At 49.9% G+C, this 12,755-nt stretch overlaps 1 protein-coding gene across 4 annotated transcripts in view; it reads left to right on the top strand.

Moving 5' to 3' along the window:
- The window catches only part of SEMA5B (semaphorin 5B), a 118,912-nt gene extending 113,747 nt beyond the window's left edge, over positions 1–5,165 (top strand). For all 4 annotated transcript variants that reach the window (XM_061194255.1, XM_061194257.1, XM_061194254.1 and 1 more), the window contains 9 exons: positions 679–822; positions 1,023–1,170; positions 1,308–1,533; positions 1,721–1,939; positions 2,403–2,573; positions 2,676–2,825; positions 3,145–3,189; positions 3,632–3,837; positions 4,075–5,165. In XM_061194255.1, coding sequence (XP_061050238.1) covers positions 679–822; positions 1,023–1,170; positions 1,308–1,533; positions 1,721–1,939; positions 2,403–2,573; positions 2,676–2,825; positions 3,145–3,189; positions 3,632–3,837; positions 4,075–4,233 — 1,468 coding nt within the window. In that variant the 3' untranslated portion in view covers positions 4,234–5,165. The remainder of the gene's footprint in view (positions 1–678; positions 823–1,022; positions 1,171–1,307; positions 1,534–1,720; positions 1,940–2,402; positions 2,574–2,675; positions 2,826–3,144; positions 3,190–3,631; positions 3,838–4,074) is intronic.
- The last annotated feature ends 7,590 nt before the right edge of the window (positions 5,166–12,755 follow it).

Raw genomic sequence — 12,755 nt, 5'->3', positions numbered from 1 at the left:
CTTGCACACTGCCTACTGCCTGAGGACTCCCTAAAGTGGTTAAAATAAATAACCCATAATTCTTGACACTCTTAAAATAATTTTATATACACTACATTTATTAATTTAACCATCACAACAACCTCATGGGGTAGGAATACAATCATTATCCTTACCTTAAAGATAAGAGTATGATGAGGCACAGAAGTTTTCGGTAACTTGCCCAGCCTTAAACAGCCAGTAAGTGGTAGAGCCAAAATTTGAAAATTAGGGGCAAAGGAGACAAGAGTGGGTGGTGTCTTGAGGTTGGAGCAAAGCATGTGCAGTAGTAGAATGGGGGAGAGAGCATGGGTTTGAATACCAGGGTCTGCCAACCAACAAGGCTGAAACAAAGGTTGCAGATGGCAAAGGCCTTCTCTAGAGAATATGTCCTTTTCCCCTGCGAGTAGAGGCCATGTGGGTATACCTTTGTGCTCTAACCCTAAGCACAGCCTGATATATGGAAGAAGGCTCTCAATGCATGTTCGAGGAGTGAACAAATGAATGAATAAGTCATTCCTGAGAAGGCCTGGTTAGGAACTATCTCCTGTCAATGGCACTTCCTGACAACAATACAAAATCCATCTATGCAGATGTGATTAGATCTGAGAAGCTAGAGCTCAGAGGGTCATTTGTCTCTATCCCCTCCGGCCCCACCAGGAACGGGGCGTGGACACCGTGGTCATCGTGGGCCTTATGCAGCACCTCCTGTGGGATTGGATTCCAGGTCCGCCAGCGAAGTTGCAGCAACCCTGCTCCGCGCCATGGGGGCCGCATCTGCGTGGGCAAGAGCAGGGAGGAACGGTGAGCTAGGGCGTGGCTATTGGTTTCTGCGACAAGCCAGCCTCGAGGTCCCCGACTTCCTGGGCCCCCTAGAAGGTGGCCTGGATTCTCCAGCTGGTCCAGTGGATCCTCGTTTTCCCAGTCTCGCAATCCCAGTGACCTCTCATAGGGAAAGGGGTGCCCGTTCCCTAGAGTAACGACTCCTCCCCCTCTCCCGTCAGGTTCTGTAACGAAAACACGCCTTGCCCGGTGCCCATCTTCTGGGCATCCTGGGGCTCCTGGAGCAAGTGCAGCAGCCACTGTGGGAGCGGTGTGCAATCGCGGCGTCGGGCCTGTGAGAACGGCAACTCCTGCCCGGGCTGCGGCGTGGTGAGGGCCGGGCCGGGGGCGGGCGCGGGATGCCCGGACCTCGAGCCAAGGGGAGGGCAGAGACGGGGCGGGGGGCGGAGCGCGGGGCAGGCCTGGGGCTGCGAGGCTGTGCAACAGCACCAGCCCTCACCCCGAAGGAGTTCAAGACTTGCAACCCTGAAGGCTGCCCCGAAGTGCGGCGCAACACGCCGTGGACGCCCTGGCTACCGGTGAACGTGACCCAGGGCGGGGCGCGGCAGGAGCAGCGCTTCCGCTTCACGTGCCGCGCGCCGCTGGCTGACCCCCACGGGCTGCAGTTTGGCCGGAGGAGGACGGAGACCCGAACCTGCCCCGCGGACGGCTCTGGAGCCTGCGACACGGACGGTACAGCCCTGCGCCTCCCCACCTGCCACCCTCCCTCCCAGGCCCAGAGCGATGGGGCGGGGCCGGGAGTGAGAGCTGGGGGAGGAGGGGGCGGGGAGGGGACGTGCGGTTTGGAAGAAGGCGGGAGGCCTTTGGGCTGCCGTGGGAGCCCTCTGTGGCTGAGGCCAGCCCCCCTGTATGCCCCCAGCCTTGGTGGAGGAGCTCCTGCGCAGCGGGGGCAGCTCCCTGCACACGGCGCGCGGGGGCTGGGCCGCCTGGGGCCCGTGGTCCTCCTGCTCCCGGGACTGTGAGCTGGGCTTCCGCGTCCGCAAGAGAACGTGCACCAACCCGGAGCCCCGCAACGGCGGCCTGCCGTGCGTGGGTGACGCTGCCGAGTACCAGGACTGCAACCCCCAAGCTTGTCCAGGTGACCCTCCACTAAGGAATCTGGCCCAGGGAACCCCCATCGGGGAGACTCCCAGGCCTACCCAGGCTACAACTAACTCCTGCTTGGAGACCTCTCCTCCCTGCCAACTCTGTACAGGGGCCCCAGAGCAATTTTCTGCCCTGAACATGGACACGGCAGCTACTCCCAGGGACCAGGGCATTTCCTCACCCTCCGTGTCACTGTTTTGTCTCCTTTAATGGGTTAGCTAGACAAGGAGCTTGATTTGAGACGGAGTTGGTTTTTGGTGTCCCCTCTGCAGCCTGCATTTCCCCTGCCACCCCTGAGGGGAGGGGGACTCCCTAACAGTGGACTGTAGCGCTGGGGCGGGGCGGATGTTGAGAGCAGTGTGGCCCTGAGAGGCCTAGCCTGGGATGGGGTAGAAGACCGTCTTGGGCCATGCCTGCACCTGCAGCCCCTCTTCACCCACCCCATCCCCTTGCAGTGCGGGGTGCCTGGTCCTGCTGGACCTCTTGGTCCCCATGCTCAGCCTCCTGCGGTGGCGGCCACTATCAACGCACCCGTTCCTGCACCAGCCCCGCTCCCTCCCCGGGCGAGGACATCTGTCTCGGGCTGCACACAGAGGAGGCGCTGTGTGCCACACAGGCCTGCCCAGGTACTCAGTGCATCTGGCAGGGACTGGGGAGCAATGCGGAGCCTGCCCATCCCCACTAAGGGGGTCTGCGTGGTTAACCTCATCCCAGCCCACACCCCACAGACGGCTGGTCGCCGTGGTCTGAGTGGAGTGCATGCACGGAGGATGGAGTCCAAAGCCGTGGCCGGCACTGTGAGGAGCTGGTCCCCGGGCCCAGCAATTGTGCTGGAAACAGCAGCCAGAGCCGCCCCTGCCCCTACAGGGAGATTCCCGGTAGGTCTTCGAGCCAGCGCCTTCACACCAACCCTTCCTGCCCTGAGCCCCCAGCTTCCTTCCCCTTCTGAAGTATCCTGGGGGTGCAGGATGAAATGCCAGGGTGGGAGGTTCACACACTTCGGGCCTTTGCCCTTCCTCACTTAATGGATGGGCCCACCTTTGGGGCCTGGGGGGAGACCAAGGGAAATGAAGGTCCCCAGGTGCAGTCCCACAGGTCAGCGCTGACCCAGGGGTCCTCCAAGACACACACCGCCCTGGAGGGACCCACGTCCTCTCCTCCCTGCCTCTTACACCCATTCTGCTTGTCTTCCTGCAGTGATCCTGCCTGCCTCCAGTGTGGACGAGGCCACTGGCTGTGGAGGTAAAAGGAACCTGCCCCACCTCATGATGCTGCCCTTCGATCCACGCCCCCCCCTCCCCAAGGAGGAGACCCACCTACTCCGAAACCTGGAGTCTCTCCACTTCTCGCTCCAGACCCACAAACCTTGTTGAGGTCCCGCACTGCTTTAGACCACGTGTAGGGGAGTCTGGGCAATTCCATCCATGCCCTTCAGCTAAGAAGTGGTGGTCAAGTCTGTATTCAAGAAGAGTCACCCAACTCCACACCACTGGCTGCCTCCTCTGACCCAAGCCACAGGTGGTCCTGTGAGACAGGCCCCTGGTGACAGGCCACGCAGCCTTCCTGTTTCTCATGACTCTGGCTTCAAAGCCCTTCCCTTTGTGTCTCAGAGCCTCCTATTGGGAGGCAGTTGGGGGTCTTCACAGTGGCCCTCTCCTTACCTCTAGTCTCTTCCCTCTCCCAGGATTCAGTCTCATCCACCTGGTGGCCACAGGCATCTCCTGCTTCCTGGGCTCTGGGCTGCTGACCTTGGCGGTGTACCTGTCCTGCCAGCACTGCCGGCATCAGTCCCAGGAGTCCACGCTCGTCCATCCCGCCACCCCCAACCACCTGCATTACAAGGGTGGGGGTGCCCCCAAGAATGAGAAGTACACACCCATGGAATTCAAGGTGGGAGTCCTCTCGGAGAAGCAGAGGGCAGGGTGAAGGGTGTAGTGGTCCTGGCCCTAAGCTGGACATAACTAGGCTGGGCACTCGGGAGAGAGCAGTGGTGTTGTGAACAGAACACTGTGTCAGCAGCCAGAACGTTCTCTCATTGACTGGCTCCTGATTTCCTTGCTCTGGCCTGTCCTCTTTCCCCGTCTCTCCCTTTACCCCTTCCTCTCTTGTTCTTTCCTTCTCCCACAGACCCTGAATAAGAATAACCTGATCCCCGATGACAGAGCCAACTTCTACCCATTGCAGCAGACCAATGTGTACACAACCACCTACTACCCGAGTCCACTGAACAAACACAGCTTCCGGCCTGAGGCCTCACCTGGACAACGGTGCTTCCCCAACAGCTGATACCACTGTCCTGGGGACTTGGGCTCCTTGCCTTCCTAAGGCACAGAGCAGGTGGAAGTGGGACGGTGGAGCCGGTTTGGTTTTCTCCCTCTGCACTAGGCCAAGAACTTGCTGCCTTGCCTTGTGGGGTCCCATCTGGCTTCAAAGAGCTCTGGCTGGCGGTGACCATGGGGGAGAGGGCTGGCTTCAGGCTGGCACATGGCTGCAGTTCCAGCTCAGCCCAGGTCTCTCATGGCCCCCTTGGAACCCACCATCATGCTGATCTCCCCTGCCATGTCTGGGCTGTGGACCTACTAGGCGTGTGAGGGAATTGGAGAGTGGAGATGGCAGAAGGGCAGGCTTTTAGGTTTGGATTGGAAATGACGGCCCGTGTAGCTATCAGGGGCTGAGTCTGCCCCTCTTTGGCTGGCCCCAGGAAGGGCCTGGGCTACATCCTGATTGTCTCTGAAAGAAACTAGTCAAATGGCCCCAGTAGTTCTGGATTCTCTGCCCAGGGCTGGGTCATTGTGGTGCTGCCCCAGTGTGACATGGGGACCAAGGCTGGCCCAGGTTGTCCACCTTTGCCTAGCAGTCTGTGCTTTGCCCAGCGACATCCCTCTGGTCAGAGGCAGTGAGGACTGGGGACTGGAGACTGATCTTTGCTGAGAAGTCCTTTAATCTGGGCTGGCACATTCCTCAGCCTTTCCCTCAGAGTGCACGAAAGGTGACCTAGGAGGAAGGGAGGCGGGAGTCCAGTCTCCGTGCTGCTCTGGAGACTGCTTTCCAGTTGCTGCTCAACAGAGCTGTTGGCTGAGACCTGCTTGGGAGTCTCTGCTGGCCCCTCATCTGTTCAGGAACGCACACGTGTACACACACAATCACAATCTGCCACAGCAACAAAAAGGATGTTGGGCTGTGGTATTAATAATTAAAGATGATATCCAGTCTCCAAATGTGGCGTTGTCTTCGTGCATATATGTGTGGGCTCCTCTTGGCGTGGTATGGTCAATTAGAGCAATGCACTGGGGTGGCAGATGGTCTTCTCAGGGTGGGGGAGATGACCCCAGTAGAGTTTGACTTTAATAGAGGATAACTTTCCATTTGTGAGTAAATCTCCACATACACACGTTGCCCTAAACCCTTGTTGGAAAAGAGGCATAATCACAAATTCACAAGTAGGGACACAAGTACACCAAAGGCAATACAACAGGAGATTTCTGCCCATTGCCTTAGCAGCTCTAATCGGCAACACTTCCGCAGTGGAAATGTGTGAGTCCAGCAGGGGAGTATTGATGAAGGTTATTTAATGAGGTGCTTACATTGCTGTGTTTAATAGAACCAGAATTGACTGAGAAATGAGTAAATCTGTGAGGTGGGGGAAGCACTCTGTAGTTTTTGCTGGATTAAATCAAAATAGCCTCAAAGCCTCAGCCCACCAAATCAGTGCTACCATTTTGGATGAGACTGATGGACATGTTAAATTCAGAGAGCAATTTCCTGACTTAATTGGCTGGATCAGTTCTTACAGGATTTGCAGCAAAATCTATTTGTAGCTGAGGCTGTAAAGTGTGAGATCCCGGTGGTAGAGGAAGTAGAGGATCTTGGGGAGGGGAGGAGGAGGAAGAAAAGAGCGCTCCTGGACCTCGTGTCTTGGACTCCCTTGTGCTTACTGGGTCAACTGCAATAGCAGTGTCCTCAGGCCAAGGTAGAGCCCAGTCAGTGAGAGCTCAGGGGACATAATGACTATTTCTGCAGTTTGGGGATTCCTCACTGGGTTTCTATTCACCCCATGAATCCAGAGCCTGTAGGGGCGTGTGTTAGATCTTGGAGTTTTGTATTCCCTTGAACCTGGTAGAGCCAATGAAGTTCAAGAGTGTTCCAGGGCCCAGGGTGCCTGCTTCACAGGGGCCACTCATATATGTCAGGCACTGGTCAGGTCTGTAGCAAGCAGTCATGGAGAATTCCCGGGTCGTGCCCAGCCACTATTGACTGGAATGGCATCAGTGGAATGGAAACCCATGTGTGTCATGGCAAAATACACACCGCACGTGTGTGCATGCGCGCACACACACCCTGAATTCTCTGTTTATAAAAACTGTTGTGTTTTTGGAGGCATGACCATTCATAACTCAGGAAAGGATCCACACTGCGTGCAGATTAGCTTGCAGGGTTGGCAAAGGCTACTTCCTAACCAGTCGTGGCCCAGAGGTGAAGAAACCAGGAATGTGCTCCCTGACAAGGAGGGTGTGGTGCTCTCTGGCAGGTGTTGGAGGCCACATGGATGGCTGCATGATGTCAGGAAGCTGAAGTGTGAAAGATAAAGGGGCTTCATAGGCCCTGCTGGCTCAGCAAGAACCTTCAGCAAGAGGGAGGAAGATGCCGGATTGTTGCTCCAGGCCTTCTTGAGCCCTCTTGTCTTGAAATATCTGTGTGTGTGTGTGTGTGTGTGTGTGTGTGCACGCACGTGCGCGCGCACGCATTTTCTTATTAAAGTATTACGTGTTCATTGCAGAAAATTTAGAGAATTCAGGAAGCCAAAAAATACAATAACAGTTATATTGAAAAGCAAGGCAGAGACTTGGGGATTTTAAATGGTGGTGTCTCAACATCACTCCAAAAGCAAAGAGAACAAAAAAGCTCTGTCACTGTTTTCAATAAAACTAGGATGTATCTGTAATCCCAAGTCATAATACATGAAGACAAAGTAGATGAAAGAATAGCAATCATCTAAAAGAGTGTATGTGGGTCAAACCTGAGCACCCAAACAATTTCAGAAAGAATCAGAAATTGGAGGAACAAAGTATTGGGGAAGGTGGGGTTAAGGTAGGAGCCTAAAAAGAGAAGGGTTGGTTGAAAATCTGTGTGTAAGCTTCAGTTAGACCTCAAGTTGTCTTCACTCTTACAGCTAGGTCATCACTCGTCTCTCTCCACAGAGGATGCTAAGAACAATATGTTCCCTTGAGATACTGAACCAGAGAGGCCCTGAACGTGAGAATACCAGGCACAGAGGTGGGTGTGTTGTGAGGGGCTCTTTGGACAACTGGGGGTTAAAAAACAGACTATGATTATCAATGGAATTCAGCAGTTGCCTTTTCCAGCTAATCCAAGACTCTGGTACCCAGGTTTCTCCCCCTCCTCTTCTCTCAGGCAGAAGATTAGAAGAGGATTCTTTGAAGGAGCAAATCAAACCAAAGATGCTAAAAGAATAAGCCATCTGGTCATTTGTGTAGCAGGTCCTACAGTGAAATACACTCATTAGCAAGCAGTGCCCAAGTGCACAGAGCTTGCAGTCAGTTTCTAGTAGCTCACTCTTAAATAAGAAGGGGCAGGGAGTTCCCTGGCAGTCCAGCAGTTAAGACTCTGTGCTTCCACTGCAGGGGCCACAGGTTCCATCCCTGGTCAGGAAACTAAGATCCCACATGCTGCATGGTGTGGCAAAAAAAAAAAAAAAAAAAAGGGGGCAGAATAAGGATCACAGACATAAGAGAAAAAGCCCCAATGCAAAAGAAAGACCAAAACAAGTACACGAATACAGAGAAACCCAATGAAAACAGAGAAAACTCAATGAAAACAGAAGAAGATTTCAAAGAAAGACAATTCTTCAGAAATAAGTGAAGGTATTGCATTCAGGAAACAAGAACAAGGTGCAATAAAAAGGATAAATTAAAGCTCTTAGAAATTAAAAAGTATGACAGCAGAAAACAAAAACAGTAAAAGGGTTTAAAGATAATGGAAATTTCCCAGAAAGTTGAACAAAAATACAAAGAGATGGAAAATAGGAGAGAAAAGATAAGAGAATTAGAGAATCAATCCAGGAGTTCTAACAGCCAATAAAAAAAAATTCAGAGGAGGAACTTACCTAAGAAGGAATACAGGAAAATCTGACAGAAGCAAAGAACAAGGTCTCCAGATCAAAGGACCCACACAGTAACTAGCACCTTTATGAAAAAGATTTACCCTGAGACACATAAACATGACATTTTAAAATTTCAGCCTTGAAGAGAAGACTCCAATAACAGACAAAAAGATTAGGAATATGCATGGTATAAAACCTCTTACAAGATTGAAAGCTAGAATATAGCAGAAATTATCCTCAAAATTCTGAAGTAAAAATGTTTGGTTGTGAATTTTATACCCAGCCAAACTATTATCATATGAGAATAGAATAAAGACATTTTCAGACATGCAGGGTCTCAAAAAATATATCTCACACATGCTATTCTTTCACTAAAACAAGAGAGTAAACAAAGAACAAAAACATGGATCCAAGAAAAAGGGGATCTAACAGAGGAAGGGCATGAGGAGAGGTATCAGGCTGACAGCAGTGCAACAGGCCTGGAGAGCAACAGTCCAGATTAACCTAGGAGGAGAGCACGCACCCAGAGGGACCCAGGGAAGACTGACTGAAACAGGTAGATTATCTGGCTACCTGTTTATTGGTTTCCATACCAACCTTGGTATGGAAAATTATATGAAATTTTATAAAACCGTTGGAGCGTGGGGAAAGACTTAAATTTGGATTCAAAGAAAAATAAGACAAAAACAAACAAACAAAAAAACCCCACCCTTTCGTTATTATTGCGTGATTTATTTAAACTTTTTCTTTCTTTTTTTTTTTTAACTTTTTCTTTCTTAATATAACACAGGAACAGAAAAATCACACAAAAGTGTAGCTTAATGAATAAAGAGCAAACACCTTTGCAATGACCACCCAGGTGAAAAAATAGAACTTTGACAAACACTCTGAATCCCTATCTGAATCCCTATCTTCTGTCCCATCTTCTGTCCCACAACCACCTCTCCACCCTCCAAAAATGAGATAATGATTAACACTAAGAAAAGCAAAAGAACATACAGGAAAGGAAAGTTTGCAACGATGATATTTGTATAATCATAATAATTAAAACACTGTATATGGACTTAAGCATTACTTCCCATACAGATATATTACAACTTTTTATCATGGGAGAGACAACACCAGAGGGACAGGCCTTTGAGCTTTTGGTGCCAACTGAATGTTGGGGTGAAAAGTGGGAAAGAAAGGAATAAAAACTTTTTTTAAATGATATATTTCCTGATTATAACTATGGTACATATTAATTAAAGAAATTTTGGAAAATAAAACCCAAAAAGTTATAAAAAGAAAATACAGGACTTCCCTGCTGGCGCAGCAGTTAGGAATCCCCATGCCAATGCAGGGGATTATGGGTTCGAGCCCTGGGCCAGGAAGATCCCACATGCCCTGGAGCAACTAAGCCCGTGCACCACAACTACGGAACCTGCGCTCTAGAGCCTGTGAGCCACAACTACTGAGCCCACAAGCCACAACTACTGAAGCCCGCATGCCTAGAGCCTGTGCTCCACAACAAGAGAAGCCACCGCAATGAGAAGCCTGCGTACTGCAACAAAGAGTAGCCCCCGATCGCCACAACTAGAGAAAGCCTGCGTGCAGCAACGAAGACCCAACGCAGCCAAAAATATAATTAATTAATTAAAAAGAATACAAATGCCCTAAAATCCAACCAGGAGACGGCCATCATTCTTTTAGTGTGTTCTCTTCCAGGCATTTTTATATGGCTTTGTAAAATGCAAAATTAAGACATACTATGTATGTGGTTTTTATTCTGATTTTAACACCATATTCTATCACTATTTCCCCATATTGTTAAAAATTCTTCTGTGAGCCATAGGACCTCTTTCAGCTGCTGTCCAAGAGTGGGGCAGGGCTGGGAGAAGGGCCTTGTTTGCAGAGCTCCACAGGTAACAACATTCCCACCCCCACCCCTTCAATGAGAGAAAGTTCAATTTTTATGTATTTCATTGTTTATACCACTGAGGAAGATTTAGTTTGAAAAAGATTGAATAATGGTTGACAAATCCTGACCTAAAACATCCATTATTTAAACCCTATTTCTATTACACAGATTTATCTCTTCTATTACATAATTTATTCTACTCTATTACATAAATGTATCAATCAGTCTGTTACATGAATTAATCATAATTTATTTAAACCACTATGATTTGTTTCAAATTTTTCTTTACCAAAGAATGCGATTATGGACCTTCTTATCCGTATCTCTATGTCCTTAAGATAAATTCCCAGAAGAGATTGCCCTTAACCTCTGTGGCCAAATCTCTTGCTGATGGGAGTACACGCCCACCAGCAGCACATTCTCATTGCATTATTTCTAATCCTAGTAGCTAACTCTGATAAGTGCTGTCACCTCCAAGCACCATACCAAGTGCTGGTCATTTATCTTATTCAGTTCTCACAACAATCCTAAGAGGAAAGTACTATTGCCATGCCCACTTTACAGATGAGGAAACTGAGGTTTAATAAATTTAAATAACTTGCCTAAAGTCACACAGCTAGTCAGTGACGGTTCAACCCAGGCAGTCCAACTGCTTGTTATCAACTTGATAATTTTTTAAAGCGTAATTGTTTAAGTTTTTAAAATATTTACTGAGTGACCATTTCCCTCCATATACATACTGGCCATTTGCATTTCTTCTTTTTAAGGAGGATATTTTGTACCTTTTCTCTTAGGTGGTCATCTTTTCCCTATTGCTTTGTAGAAGATATTAACCTTTGGTAAAAAGATATTAACCTTTGGTAAAAAAAAAAAAGATTTAAATATTTCCTTAATTGATCCTATGCCCGTTTTGATACATAGATATTTGAATATTTTACATAGAACTACTGGTTTGTTTGTTTTTTTTTTTAAAGGAAACTAGACTGATTTTGCTTGAATGAAACTGAAGTAATGAGTTTTCTCACTGTCACCACCATGAATCTCAGGGATGCAGGCTTTAGGGGACACGGTTCTCCCTTCTGCATATGCTGCATAGTGTCAGTTACTCTAAACAAAGACAGGATCCAGGCTGGGGAACTATTGGTTTGGGACTTGACTTAGGGGAGCATACAGCCTTATGCACTCCAGAGGAAGGGGTGCCTTAGAGGGAGAAAAAGAACAGAGTGTGTGTTGAGAGGTTCATTTCTCTGAGAGGAGGAAATAGAGCTGGGTCCCCTCTACCTGTCAGGGCAGGTGAGATTTAGATGAGAAATAAAAACTGGGCTCCTCTCTCTGGTGGCAGACACTGGCCATGTGGTGGACAGTTATTGGGACCCAGAGTACAGGGTCCTTGTCTCACAGCCCAGTCCTTGAGCAGGTCAAATATGACCCTCAAGCATCCAAGGTTAGGAGTCCATTAACAATGAAAGAGATCATCTCCCCACATGGTCAGGCATGTGGCCTTGACAGGAGGCAGTACACCTGGGTGAGGATCTGGGCTTCCCCGACTAGAGGCTGGATTCCAAGTCCTGGTTCCAAAGTCACACGGCACAATTCAAGCCTCTATATTCAAAGTTAAATTTTAGTTTGATTTAGCACCTATTGTCTGGAGAGAGAGGATATTGACTAAACTTGCTTTGACAGCTGGCAATGGACAAGCACTCTTCCTCCAGTATCCATTCTTTGTATTCATTGTGTGGGAGGATGGCTCAGTCTCTAGCTTTACTGCTCACCAGCTGTGTGACCTCAGCAAATCTCTTCCCTCTCTGGGTTTCAGTTTTCTGGCCTATGTCATGTCAGGGTTGGGCCCAGAGTCTCTACCAACTTCTATGATTCCTAGAGCTTTGGGAAAAATTCTTGCACATGGTGATTTTTCCTCTTTGATGCTAGCCAAGTGCTCCAGTGTTCCTCTGGCCCTGTCTCTGCCACCTCTAACTTGTCTCAGAGTCGGCTGTGCTACTCAGCGCTGGGTCATCTTCAAGGGAAACCAGGCACCCTGAACCCGCTGTCCTCACACAGGAACCTGGGGAAATGTCTTCCTCAGAGTCTCCCATTCTTGATTCCTGGGCCCCAAGTTCCCCTTCCTTGAGGCGGATAGAGGTGGACAGTGGATACACATGCATACAATGTGTATTTGTGTGTCACCAGTTTGGCTTTGACCTTGCTATTCAGCCCAAAATCTGTGAATTGGCCTTCAGCCTCAGCTTTTGGAAGTTCAACTGTAACAGGGGCGGAGTGCAACCCCGTTAGAGTGAGACCTTAGCGTAGTAGTTAGAGGTCCAGCTCCGCCCGCAGTCAGCCTCGCAGGGCTCTCGCGGCAGAGAGTGCGGTGAGAGGCGGATCCCGGCCTTCTCCCTGGGGCCTTCCAGGGCCCTTGGCCTAGGGGCCAGTGGGTGAGCTGGGGGACCCGGGGACAGGCTGAGGGCTGTGTCCCGCAGAGCTCCAGAGCCCTCGCCACGGCCGACCACTGGCCGGGCCCAGGACCCAGCTCTGCGACCTAATGGGGCCGCAGTCCATGGAGGCCTCAGCAACTGGAGTATATGGACACTGCCATTAAGGTAACAGCTTCAACCAGCTTCAGTCTCTCCATTCAAGTTTCAAAAATTGATACAGCTGAGACCCGTTGTCTACCCCTAGGAGGCGGCCAGAGGTCAGGGTTAGGCTGCAAGGACGTCGCACGTCGTTGCTTCAGGTCCGCCTCTGTGGTGGGCTGTTCTCAAAGAAGGGCGACTGTGAGCTGGGAATTCG

This window comes from Eubalaena glacialis, chromosome 6, assembly GCF_028564815.1.
Source record: "Eubalaena glacialis isolate mEubGla1 chromosome 6, mEubGla1.1.hap2.+ XY, whole genome shotgun sequence".
Taxonomy (NCBI): Eukaryota; Metazoa; Chordata; class Mammalia; order Artiodactyla; family Balaenidae; genus Eubalaena; species Eubalaena glacialis.
This window is presented reverse-complemented; position numbering and strand designations above follow the sequence as displayed.